General features: G+C 32.9%; 1 protein-coding gene across 25 annotated transcripts in view; it reads right to left on the reverse strand.

Moving 5' to 3' along the window:
* The window catches only part of LOC140439960 (heterogeneous nuclear ribonucleoprotein Q-like), a 144629-nt gene that overhangs the window by 33093 nt on the left and 96944 nt on the right, over window positions 1-14592 (reverse strand). For 17 of the 25 annotated variants that reach the window (XR_011950766.1, XR_011950763.1, XR_011950764.1 and 14 more), the window contains one exon: window positions 9559-9707. The exons of the other annotated variants lie outside the window; for them this stretch is intronic. Coding sequence is in view for 11 of the 17 variants with exons in the window: in XM_072530164.1 (XP_072386265.1) it covers window positions 9559-9707 (149 nt within the window). In the remaining 6 variants the exon portion in view is untranslated. The remainder of the gene's footprint in view (window positions 1-9558; window positions 9708-14592) is intronic. 25 annotated transcript variants of the gene reach the window in all.

The following is a 14592-nucleotide window of genomic DNA, read 5'->3' on the forward strand; positions in this document are numbered from 1 at the left end:
AAGAATTGGAATCATCTATATTTTCATTTCAATATTCAATCAATATCATATTATTTACGTCAATACAATGTGAATATATTGTATAGGAAATCGCAATGAATTTATATTTTAACTTTGAACACTTTCAAATTTAGTTTCTATTTCTAAAACACATTTGTAAAATGGCTTTCTATAGAGAAGTCTATAAGATTTTTTTAGAACAACGTCAGATATTAGATTCTTAATAGGTTCTATTAGAATTTAGGACAAAATTATACGCGAGTAGTCCCGCTTATGTCTCCGTTTGGAAATATCTAATAAAAACAATTGAAAAGTGAAATCAGATGACGTTTAACCTCGCACCACAAGCATTATCATACTAGAAACAATAAAAAATACAGCCACAACAAAGTAAAAATTGCTCATCGTGCTGTTCCAGCTTGAGGTGAAGATATGACTTGGACCAGGTAGACGGTTGCCACTGGATACAAGAATAGTAACACGCAAGATAAACTCATTCACAAAAACTCACAAAACTACTTCCAATAAGAATATATTCATTTATACAAATAGATGAACGGCTAATTTGGCTGTAAAGAATCCACTCACCAAATAAAAACTGGTAAGGAACTGCAAAGATGTCCTCAACAACCTGGAAATAAGTGTCTTTAATATGGGTGCCGCGTCATGAAGGGGTGCATGAGAAAGAACGAGATGTATTGGCAAACCAAGGCTTCGACAGAAACTTTGTAGGCCTAGAACCATTGTGTGGAATCACCAAAGATGTTACAAGAAAGGAGGCTCAGAAGAGGCTGATAAATCATAAAAAAATGAAGAGCCACTCAATGGCAAATCCAGAATAAGAAAATATTCAAGAATATTGATAAAATACTCTCGGACAATTCGATGAACCTCAATAAACAAGCGATTAAAACGGTCACCAAAATGGTGACTGGGCATTGTCGTTTTAAGAAAACACCTATAAAAATTAGGTAAGGTGAATGGAAGAAAGGTGAATGAAAGGAAGGTGAATGGAAGAGACTGCCATATACATCCCATGCAAATGCAACGTGCTGGGTGATGAAAGGCAGGAATTCGTTAGTCAACTGAGACCTGAATCAGAAGAGATCCTTAAACTACCAATGAGAAAACTGTTGGCCTTCGTTGAGGAGTTTAATAGGAAAAAACAAATATGGTACAAGGGCCTTATGACCAGCTGGCAGGGATTGAAGTATCTAGCTTGAACTAAGAAGAAGAATGTATAACAATCTAAGAAAAAGAAAAGTCTCCAACCAGAAACCAACATTAGAAGGTGAATTGCATACTCTTACACAAAACACCGAGAAACTTAAAGTAACTCGGTACTGAGCATCAAGAGGTCAAAGCAAGAAGTTCGGCAACATAAAGAAGCAAGCTGTTGGGACTAGAAAGGTGGTCACACCACCGTAACATTTAGCTCTTTCTCAGTGGAAAACTGATGCGACACAGGCTACTAAGCGAAATGCCTCTATCAGCAGCACTCCCAGAGAAAAGCTCTAGAAAATTACAGAAAAGAGCTGTAACTTGCTTCCCAAAAGATTGTGATGGTGGAAGTTGCAAAACTGATCTAATGGGAATAGACAGCAATAACTATTCCAAGAACTATTCGGACAAAAAAATGCCTGAGAATAAAATAGAGAACATACAACATGCTCTACCATGGATGGGTACATAAAATGATATTTACGCCACTTGCGGACATTAATGAATCAAAGCCTTTGACAATTACTTCCACGTAAGAGACCGAGGAGGAAACCATGCAGACAGAAGAAACCTCTTATGGATAATAACTTAAACATCACAAAGATTAGTGGGCTGCATTTTAGAGGATTGGAGCTTACTATATCTATACCAGACACCTAGATACTGGCTTACCAAGCTCGGGTTCGATTCCCGACACAGACACCAGAAAGTTTTCAATTTCTAATTTATCTGAGCCGCCGCCGTGCATCGGAGGGCACGTAAAGTCGTCGGACCTAGCTACGAAGTAATCATGAACACTAAAATCTGAGCCAGAAGGTTAGGCTAATCGAAAATGTACAATAATAAAAAAACCAGACATCAGTATATCCAGCAGAAATTCCGCTCAAGACAGTTGACGCCTTTTATCTAGATCACATGCCGTCTGGGTAGAGTTTAATGAAAAATATGGTTTGTTACCGTGGTATCTCTATCGACCTTTGTTCCGCTACAAGAATCCCAAACAAATGACTATAGATTAATCAGATTAATGTCACAATTATTGAAAACATTTTTAAAGGTTATACATGCAAGTATATTCAGAAAGTGTGAAGCGGATATGAGTAATAGACAGTTTCTCTTTCGTAATGGCTTCGGCTCTGCATAGATTCGCAACTCTTGATAAACAATGTCGAGACCAACAAAAAGATCTTCCCGTCGCATTTATAGACTATGAGAAAGCTTTCGACAAAGTTAAACATAACATTGAGAAAGATCTGCAGACGCTACTAAATATAATTTGTGATACTGGGGAACAGTTTGGTTTAACAATAAACATAAAGAAAACCGAAACCATAGTTATCAGTCAGAGGAGTAAAGTTATAACAAGGGTCCAGATAAAAAACTAAGATATTGAACAATTGGCAAAAATTAAATACTTAGGAGTCTGGATTACTGAAGATCTAGATCTGAAATCAGAAATTCTATTAAGAATAGAGCAATGTAGAGCAGCCTTTTTGGAGATAAGGAAATTTCTGAGTAACCAAAGACAATCTGCAAATCCGATATCGGATATTTAGAAATGATAAGTACGAGTTGTTGAAGCTGATTATGAAGGGTAACATCAAAGAAAAAAGGCGTCCTGGTAGACCAGGACCTGGTAGACCAGGTTAGACAGAGACCCTTTTAAGAAAAGCAGAAGATAGAGACGAATTTTCAATGGTTATAGCCAATCTTTATTAGTGGAGTCAGCACTAGAAGAAGAAACCAAGGTTTCTGGTAACCTGAAAACCTCTGGAAACCAAGTGTCAGAGTAAAGTAGTATCTTGTCTGAAGTAAGAAGAAGGCGGACTAAGATCAAAGATCAGAAGTAAGCATAAAATAAATATGATCTAGAAATATTATCTGAAATGCTAAACATGTCGAATCGCTGAACTTCTCGAACCGTTCAGAGTGAAATAGTAAAACTTAAATGAATGTGACATCAGACTAGGAAATGTACTGTCAAATCATAGAATAGAGCTTGATAAGCTATGTAACCAGGGTTTGGTGGCCAATAGTTTTCTCAAACAGAAGAGGTGGCCTGAAAAACTATTAGTAATCACAAGTAAGGCGCCTTCTCATTGGTGAAACAAGGTTGATACATAACTGCTACAACAGAGTACTGAATCCAATTTTGGATTTAGGGATGCCAAACTTGGACTTGCAGAGACATTATTCGGATTTGATGTACAAATTCATTCCTGGATATCAATCAACCAATTTATTTCAAATATATTTATATTGGACTAAACCACAATTGATTGCAATAAAAATTATATTACGTTTGTTTTAACGATTCGATCTTCAATCCGGAAATCCTTTTCAAAAATGATTATTACTAAACAATTTTGTTTTTTGAGATATTTTAACCTGTAGTTGTTTATTAATTTTTAATTTTTAATTAATTTATTAATAAGAGCTTTGTTTCATTAAATTTGACAGGTGACTTACTTGGCCTCGATCTTATTATGGGCAAATAGCCATGTTTTGGATTCAAAATGAGCGTAATGTACCCTCGGATTGATATCAAATTCTGATTTTTGGTGTGTTTACACAGAAATCAGAATTTGATATCAATCCGAGCATCACCCTCAAAATTTAAAGTCAATTATTGGCTATTTGCTTATATAGCTACAGGCCAAGTAAGTCACCTGTCAAATTGACTGAAACAAAGCGCCAACTAATAAACAATTGAAGGTTAAAATAACTTGGATTTTCGGATTGGAGATCGAAAAGTCAAAAAAAATGTAAAATGTAACTTTTATTACAATAAATTGTGGTGTAATCCCATATAAATATAATATTTAACTTATAACATGTCACAAGAAAACCGTTCAGAACCTCTTCAACCACTTTATATTTGTTTCATCGATAAAACTAACGCCTTTAATAAATTCGTTATAATGACCTCTTACAACAACTTATGAGTCAAACATAGGTAACATACGATACTTACTAGAATAATAACTCATATCTATTTGAGTCAAACTGTCAATGTCCGAATGGGAAAAGAATTTTCTGACATAGGGAATAATTGAAGATTCCATACCAATAAAAAATAATTCGCAACATTACTTATGAAATAATGATTAGAATAAAGGATAATTGCAAACTTATGAATTGGGTATGCCAATGACAGTGTAGAGACGATACAAGACTCCTGGATCGGGTACATGTTAGTGAGGAAAGTATTTGGACAATCGAAAACATTTAGGCGGATAAAAGTTCATTCAATCTTAAAACGAAATTTATGACAATTACAAAAACACAAGATACTTTAAATATAAAAGAGTGAAAACATTTAAAAATACAGATATCTAAGTACAATTTTTTAAACGGGAATAACGATTATACAGAAGAAATAAGCATAAGAATTAGGTAGAGCAATATTTAACAAAATAAAAAAATTTGTTTAATCTTTTAATTTTTGTTAATTTATAATTTTGAATTCAAACATTGAAATTATCAAATCAGCCTTGTTATCATTACTATTGCCTATTAATTCTCAAAATAAAAAAACTAAAATAAAATTAACTTTTGACACTTTCTATAGATGATTCGAAATTCTCTTTTCACTTACATTGTAGAAGTAACTCTCAACAGCAGTCTCTGGTTGGTCTCCTTCAGTAAACTTCTTCCTATCATCTAAATATGCGGAAGCTCTAGAAAAAGGGTTATCCAAAATATTATAATGGTATATAAAAAAAGCTCGGCAAAAACATAGCTCTGGATTGCCTAGAGTTGTCTAAGCCAAGCAAATAAAAGCAAAAAAGCAAAGCCTTACTAAAAAGCACTAAATAAGCAAAAGCAAAGAACAAAAAGCTTTTTATATGTCACTATCCACGACCAACTGGTTGTGACAAACAACATCGACAGACACACAAGCTGGCTATTTCCTAAAAACTTTGCAATAGAAAGCAAATTAAAAGAAAATAAACACAAGATTGAAAAATAAATTCAATGGACTCCGTATTTACGAAGTGTTTGATGAGTGCATTTTCCAAAAACAAGTTAAAATATTACCTAAAACACTCTGGTGTATTTTGTATTTACAAGAAAACAATATATGTGCACAAGACTGCAAACTTTTAACTCTCTTAGCTAAAATTACGTAATGTCTATTAGATTTTCCAAAGACCTATTACACTTTTATCGCTGTAAATATGTGAATTGTGTCGTTAAATTAAAATTGCTTGATAATTTATACATGTATTATGATTTCAGTATTTAGTTTTATTTTTAGGATACGCTCTTTTTTTTATTATAGTATAGATTTAATTGTTTAGTCGATTCACTCAGCTTGGGAATATTTTGACATTCATTGTCGAAAACATACAACACAAAAATTCCTAAAACACCTTATTAATATATGAAACAAACTTACTATTGAAAAAAGAAGATTAATCATCAATAATGGAAATGTATATTCATTAATTTTTATTAAAATCTTTATATTTGTAAATACTAATCTATAAAGGACTAAAAAATTCAAAAATAAACATGTAATCCTTTGTTTTATTTGATGCAGTTTTATGTTCGTATATGAATATTTTTTTCCTTAAAGGTACAATTTATATTAATCCATTCACCTACAGTTAAAGTCAAAATTTGTCTAATGTCAAAAAATGAATTACTAAATTTACTAGAGTTGAGACTAGGTTCAGTGAACAAAATATAACTTGGAGTTGATCAAGAAGATGTAGATATTAAAGCAACTTGTCTCCCGTCATCCCTGAAAGACACGTGAATGAATTTGGACTTTCTTATTTTTATGTTAACCTGTATGAATTGAGCGTGTAAGAGCATGTGAACCTGTAAAATCTGAATTAAAGAGCGTGACATAAACTTACATACATAAATCGAAGTCACAGCTATTTCAGTCGCAACGTGTCATTCCCAGTAGTTGGTTAGAGATGTATTTGATAGTTTATTTTCTTTACTAAATAAGATTAGCATTGCTGTTTATTATTTTTCCGCAATTTACCAATTTTTATTAGTAAAAACTTTTCTACACAAAACACATATGGTCTGTAGTCCATCAAATGAGTCGAAGAAAAAACAGCAAGATCTAACTCTGTGATTTACTTAAGAACGTTGTGGCGGAATTTTTGATGGTCGGAATCTCAGGCATTTTCCTTTCGAGACGCAGTTAAAACCAATTTGGCAGATATAAACATTATGAACAGCACTATATGTTTACGTCTTATTGGAAGATCCAAACATTCTATGAATTCGAGCCCTGCCCTCCGCAGTAAACCTCTCGGTTCGTTATGGTTTGTGGTCATTCTCCTCCACGATATTTCTTGCGTCCTGATTTATATCAACCTTCTGTGGTTTTTTTGGTATCTGAATGGATCTCTTCCCCTGCATATATGAGTCTCAGTACCTTTCTTTCAAACATGTCCATGCAGTTTACAGATTTTTGAGTCAACATCCAAGTTTCACATCCACAGCTTACTATCGGTTGGATTATGGTCTTGTAGATGCGTATCTTAGTCCTGTGATGTACGTCTCATGAATTAAATATGCGTATCTTAGTCCTGTGATGTTCGTCTCGTGAATTAAATATCTGGTCAGTAGCAAAGTATGCCGCATTGGCTATTATGATTCTTCTGCTAAGCTCTACATCGTTTATATCGTCCTTTGTAATGTTGACCCCTAAACAGATAAAGCTATTTACTTTTTCAATTTGTCAACTGTCAGGTAAGGTGGTATTGCTCCCTCCGGTCGGATTTGTACTAGGATTTTTGCTCACGATATTTATGTCAACTGCATATACTGCCAGTTAAACTTTTTATGCCATTTATATAGATAAGTATTGTTTCTACCTTCTGACGTTTCCAGTGCAAAATTAAGCAGTATTGGTGTCTGTCCATCACCCTGTTTTAGTCCGTGTATTATTTGAAATCGATCTGTGATCGCCATTCGAATGAGCCTAACTAGTTTGGACGGTATAACAAATGAACTTTTTATATAAATGTGCCCTGTTTATCAAGTCATATTATACTTGTTTAAATTCGACGAAAATCATTGAGTCGCAAAATGTTGACGGACAATAAATTTGAAGAATTAAGCGGGTAGAATACCCTTTCCCGATTATTATTTTTCAGGAATGATACATAGAAGCATTAAAAAGTGATAGTATGGTGTATGGACAAAACAGAGAGGGCGTTTTTGCAGTATTTACAACCGACTACAAAAACACCCCATGAATTTTGTCTGCTAAGCACACTATCAAGTTTGAATACGTTTGATGAAGCATTCCTAAAAAAGTTCGAGTGATATTAATGTAGGAAACTAAATATACTACTAGTGTCCTATACATAGGACACTCGTATGTATGGATAGGACACATGTAAGGATTTGTCTGTCAAGATTTTTCTCGCATTTTCCACTTATGACGTTCATTGAGAAAATGTCTCTTTTCGATTGTCGACAAAGTCTAAAATGAAAGCACCTTAGTTTTAGATTATTCCACATTAAAAATTGTCCTCATGGTATACTTAACTTATTTCCAAAGTTGACGCTTGTTGTTTTCTCTTTGACTCCGTAGACTGATGGACTAATTAATACCTATGTATGTGGTATACGAATACCAACAACTATCAAAAATTTATATTTATCACAGCTATTTTAAACCCAAAAACCGCAAAGTGAAAAGACTCTTTTAGTGGTAATAAAAATATTGTTTTTTAAAAATGCACTAAAAACACAAGGTCGTACGAGTTCATTTATGTTAGTGTATCGGCGTGGCGGCATCGAAAAAAATCATCCCTCTCCCCATTTTTGGATAACCCTGCAACTAAGAGCACATCATATCTGAGCCAGCCACTACTGCCAGCGGCTGGCCGTTCTCGATAATGACAATGACTCGTAAGGTGTGGCTTGTGTCAGATGGACTGATCGTGTGTCGGGGGTTCACTTTTCCCGGCGGCGCTCAATTTTGAAGTTGGCTCAGATATGATGGTATTTTTGAATGTGGCAAGTGTACATAAAGTTAGTACTGTTTCCTCTGTATGAGACGTGCAAGCATTGGTAGGGCCGGGCTGTTATTTAAATGTTAGATATATATTAGGTTAGCTGTGCTGTTAATTAGTCAGGCAGACACTGTGCCACAATCAAACTACCGCATTAGATCAATTAAAATATAAACTGTTTCAGTCAGAATGATAGTCACGGATAAAGGCAAAAGTTTACGCGGTATGTTAAAAAATTTAGTTCATCACAGAATTTGTACTATTAACTCTATATTTGCAAAATATATCATTTTAAGTTATAAAACCGTTAAAACAAGTTCTAGAAAATATTAACAGCTTCCTTAGCAAAGAAATACGACGATTGTTGTTTAAATTTGGAAAAATGTGTATTTTGCATCGTAATAAATATTTTATTTTTTTATTTTTTAGTATCACATAATTACTCTAGGTTAATTTAAAGTAATGCAAATATATTAAGTGAGTGTTTGAATTTGAGAAGTTTAAACTTTAACATGATATACATATGTTTCGATATAGATACTTTAAATTCATTTTAAAGATGAAGCAAGTTCTTGATAAGAATATAAATCAACTGCAATGTACGTGAGTTGCACAATACGACGATTTTGCATAAAAATCACATAATGCATTTGTTAATTCGTTTGCATAGTTTGTAACTTAACTTCCTTATGGTTTCTGTAACGAATATATCATTTTAGATAATGGATTATACCATGTATCACGGGAAGTAACGGAATGTCTTATTTTAATTGTTCCCAACGTTTTGATTACAAAAGGGTGTTGACATTTAATATATTTCGTTGTGTAATTTCAGTTTTATTCAGTAAATGTATTAAGATCATTCGGTTTTAATTGCTTTCTTTTCAGTTTTACTTTAATCACAAATAATTCGAATGTTAATAACGTTGAACATGTGTTCAGGTGATTGTATCTGTGCATTGGTTGATTAAACTATAGCATCTTTTATATAATAGCAGAGCTAAAGACATATTAAAGGATATTTAATATTTACTGACTAGATTTGTTGATAAAAAACAAAATATAATTTGGCACAACTCGCGGTATGCTTTTATAGATAGCTTGAACATATTCAGTAGAAGAATCTTTTGTAGCGCACGACTATAGTTGAATCTATCACTAGACTATATTTTTACGTGAAATCTTTGTTAGGTAAACTGTATTAAAATCGTAGATTTCTGTTTGAAATTCGTGATGAATATTTTTTACGCGCAGAGCATATATTGCCACGAAAACTTTTCCCGTTAGAGCCGCGAACACCTGACTGCCTTAACGTTTAGAAAAATTTGTTATTAGCCCATACCGGTGCTGGTTGCCGACCCCTTCCTCTAGCTGGTGTTGGGGCCGGCTGATAATCGTAATAGTAATCTTCATACCGGTAAAAATCATCATAATAGGGATCACTGTAGCCGCCTCTATAGTCCCCGTAACCGTAATAGTCGTAATCGTAATCTACAAAAAGACAATAAGTCCCAATTTAGCCAACTAAATTATCCAATTGGATTGCCTGGAGATTTTTAAGTTACTACAAAATAGCATGCCGGGAAAAGAGTCAAGTAACGATTCTCGTCAAAATCTATTCGGCTTATTTACCACATACACTAATTTTACTAACCTCTTTAAATAAAGACTAATCTATTAATAAATTTGAAATATACATATATATTTCAGAATAGTTCATTACTTATGAAAAAATTGACCAATATTGAAACTTAAAATATTGTTATTTTTAGTTATTTAGGTTATGTCTTAAATAATTTTTTGTCAACTCGCTCCTATACACAAAGTGCATGTTGGCTTGATGTGAAAAATATATACTTCACTAAAAACTTTCTAAAATAAAAGATATAATGTTACGGAAAACAACATTTTAAGTTCAATATCAGCAATGGATTCGATAATATTTAATGAAACACCTGATATGCATGATAAATGTTACTCAAAATGGAAAGCTGACAATACCAAAGAGTTTTATTATATTCGTACTCTATATAAAGAAGTAAAAAAACAATAAAAGATATTAAAAGTATTTTGTATGCCAACTTAGACCAGATTAGTTTATAGATGATTATTTGTAGAGTAAGGAATACGGTCAGCTCGAGAAAGAATTCAAATGGAAATTTATTTCGTAGTTTATTCATTAAAAACTGCAGAATGATTTGAACATTTAGATTGGAATATACATAATGTATATACAGTAGAATGTCACTAACTCGTCAAACGTCAAACTCGTTACGTCAAACAGTTTAACCTCAAAAGTTATCAGATGCACGTGCGTACATATTTACCTGCTGTTTTAGGTGATAATATTGTAGTTAAAAATGTCAAGTAAACAGAAAAACAGGACTCTAGCTTTGAAAGATAAGTGGTCATTTTAATAAAGTGAAGAAAACATGTGCAAATTGACAAAAGAATATGAAGATGGTCGTGCTACTATACTCGATCTTAATAAAAAAAAAACATTATAGACCACGTGAAGACACTGGAATCTGGAGCTGAAAAGCGAAAACCATTAAGAGTTGGTGAATGTCCGAATATGAGAAAAGCTCTCTACATGTGGTTCATGAAAGAGCGTTTTAAACACATTGAACAAAGAAAAATGATTCTCGTGCTAGTATTGGGTGGCTAGATAAATTTAAAAATCGGTTTGTTATCCGTCTGTTAACTACATCGGGTGAACAATTGTCAAGCAACGATTCTGCAACGCGGCCATTTATCTAGCATTTTTAAGAAAAATTGGAAGAACTGTGGTGGTCTATTTTTGGAGACTGTTGTCCAATAAAACATTAGTATCCCTTAAAGAAGCGAGCTCACTAGGTGAAAAGTGAGTAAAGATAGAATACCGCGTTCAAATACTACTGGAACAAATTGGATTTGTTTAGTGATTGGTAAAGCTAAAAATCTCAGAGCTTTCAAAACCATTTATCTGTCAGTCTGCAAAAAAAACAAATTTAAAAGTTGGGCTGGGGGAACTGTTTAGTGAATGGTTCTATAAAGACTGTCTCAACGTGAAGGAGGTTATGAAAAGATCCAAGTTGTCTATAAAGGATTTACTCGAAAGTAAAGTCCTTGTATTTCTCAGGATGATACCATACCGCAGAGCCTCAACAAAATTTAATTTGAAGGATGTTGCATTCTCTCTCGTTTACACATGGAGCTCTTTTTCACATGACTTAATCCAATGCTTTATTTTATTTATCATGAATTTTTCCATACAATCCAGAAATCAGAACATTCCAATAATTCAACACAATCTGCTTTTTAATAGTTCCGGAGTAGTGAGATTCTACTGAGATTGATACGAATGTATTAGACAAAGCATATAAAAAGATGTAATCAAAAACTATTGAAAGGAAATAAAAACCAACCCAGAAAAGAATTAGTAAAGGACACAAGACATTTAAATCTATAACTTCTTGTATATTTCCGTTTTTATATTTAATTAAACATCTTTGGTAAGAATCAGTAATCACTTTTGAGTTATATCGAAAATAATATAGAGATTTATTCTGAACAAAAAAGTCCCTACACCACAGCACATACTTACCCGATGCTCCTGGCTGCAAGCGAAACATTATTACAAAAAACAACAAAAAGTCCATGAAAGAGATCGGAGGAATACATGCAGGTTTTGTTAAGAGTCGGAGGCGCGTGCAGTGCTTTATACGATGCCCTTCTGCCTTGCTGCGGTGCCCCCGGCTACATCCATTCGTTCATTCACTAACTAACTAACTAACAACTAACATTAAAAAATACTAACTAACTAAATGGACTTTTCTCAATAAAGAACACTTGAAATTGATAGCATGCTGTTTCCGGTTTTGGACTGTACTGGTAACATGTTTTAATCTTCTGCGGACGTAGCCAAAGTTCTAGTTTTAAGATTTAGTCACTACTCAACAAATAAAAGTGGTACATACTAAAACAATGTAAAATATAGAAAACTATACTTCGTTCAATTCAACCGTGATCGGTGGGTGTGTCGTGTCATAGCAGCTTGTCATCGGTTAGCACTTAATTTCTAAACAATGACAAGATGCGACGACACGATACACCTATCGATGACATGTCTGAAACTGTTTTCTAGCTTATCTTGAAATTGCACGAAGTATAGAAATAGTAGTATATCAAAAAAATATAAAGCTATATTGTGTGGTTATATACAGGTTTATAGGCTGGAGCAATTAGTGAACTAATACACAGGATACAGTCCAAAATAGAAGACGCCTAGTTTAGAAATCTGTATATAAGGAAATCTAAAAATTGTGTTTTGCATAATTTCAATTTTGATTTGAGAGCTGAATCTTTTGATCTTCTATGTTACCTTAATTAAGTATTGTAAGCATCTTGATATTGCTCCAATATATCACACGTCCCAATGAACAACAAAATGAAGTGTAAAAAAGCGCTTTATTTTCTTGAATAACATATACAATTGAAAATCGAACAACCAGCCAGCCAGCTGAAGTCGAAGAACTGAACACACACTATTTTACATTGAATGTTATGTACACATTATACGTCATTTACGACCACTTATAAAGAAGTATGTACATACAACAAATTCATGTCGAACTAGAAAATTATTAAGCCACATAATTTGATCTGGCCTAAAATTTGACGAGACGACATCAAAATCGTATTGTGTTAATTTCGTAAAGCGTAAAAATATATTTAGACAAGTTGAGATTTGTACAGAGAAATGTTTATAAACAAAAACAAAGGTAGTGTGACAATGAGGTCCTCACTACAGGTATATCAATCTGTTAGAAAGTACCTTCGTTACATGTGTAAGAGTGAGAACGATATATTTATGTTGACGTCACAATAAGTCGAAGGAATCTACATTACCGACTGTCATAGTTCAACTATTATCCGCTAGTCGTCACAAGTCATCCGCCATTTTTTAATCTAAATTAATTTAAAAATTATTTTTTTTGTAGTTCTGCTATGTTCACCTGTCAACGCCAGTAATTCGCCATTACTGACTTATTACTGACTGTCATAGTTACACTATTATCCGCTAGTCGGCCGCAGCCATTTTTAATTCAAAATTAATTTACAATTTGACAGAGAACATGGCATAACATGCGACATTTGACATAAACCGTGACATTTGACGGTTAACGTAAAACGATACACTTATGTGACATTTGACACAAAACGTGATTTATGTGTCGTTTGACATAAAACGTGACATTTGACGTAAAACGTGACACTTATGTGACGTGACATTTGACATAAAACGGGGCATTTATATGACATTTGATATAGAACGTGCAGTGTTTTTACGTAAAACGTGTTATTAATTTTTTAGTAATGTCTTTGACAGTACAGAGACTAAAGTTGCAGAGTTTTAAGAGAAACTTATTGAGTTAAGGAAAGATATTAAAGTATATCAGGATTTAAGAAAAATGATCACACAATTAGAGAACCTGCATATTAGTGATATTGAGAAAAATTGGAATCCTGAAATAATACAAAAATAATGTATAAATTAATTTAGATTTAAAAAGGCTGCTTCCGACTAGCGGATAATAGTTGAATTATAGCAAGTCAGTAATATTTATTCCTTATGCTAAATGCACGTTTATCGTTACTATCTATCAAATATAGCAGAACTACAAAAACAATTTGAAAATTAATTTAGATTAAAAATGGCGGATGGCTAGTGAAGACTAGCGGATAATAGTTGAACTATGACAGTCGGTAATATAAATTCTTTTAACGTAATGTGACGTCAACTTATGTAAATATATCGTTCTCACATATGACATAGAGACGAAACGTGGAGTGGTATAGGAGAAGATATATAATTGAAGAGAGAAAGAATAGAACTTAAAAAAAAATAGAAGTAATTTTAAATATTAAATTAAATTAAGGTGCAAAGGGAATGATCATTAATGATTGTATTTCTAAAATTGCTGTGGGTTTGTCAAAAAAAGATCTACTATGTCCACATCTGATATTCAAACAAAATTAAATTTAAAGAAAAAAATGTATAACAAAATTGAAAGTGGCGGTTTTTCGTAATTCTTATTTATATTTTTAACTGTATATCTTAAAAAGGATAGTAGCATCAAATATTTCTGACTGAATAAAAAAAATCAAAACTTAATAGTATTAACCTAGTTTATTTTAAAAACGAGTGTACGGCGCGAGTTGAAATATTACTTTTACAGTTACAGCAGTTAATGTACTTACAGAAAATTAAAATTAGCACGTCATTTATATCGGTCACGAAAATAAAACATAAATTCTCGCTAAAGTCCCGATCCAATTATATAAAGTTGCAATTGGAATACTTGCAATATTCTACACGAAGACTACCTATTAC

Source organism: Diabrotica undecimpunctata, chromosome 4, assembly GCF_040954645.1.
Source record: "Diabrotica undecimpunctata isolate CICGRU chromosome 4, icDiaUnde3, whole genome shotgun sequence".
NCBI classification, from domain to species: Eukaryota; Metazoa; Arthropoda; class Insecta; order Coleoptera; family Chrysomelidae; genus Diabrotica; species Diabrotica undecimpunctata.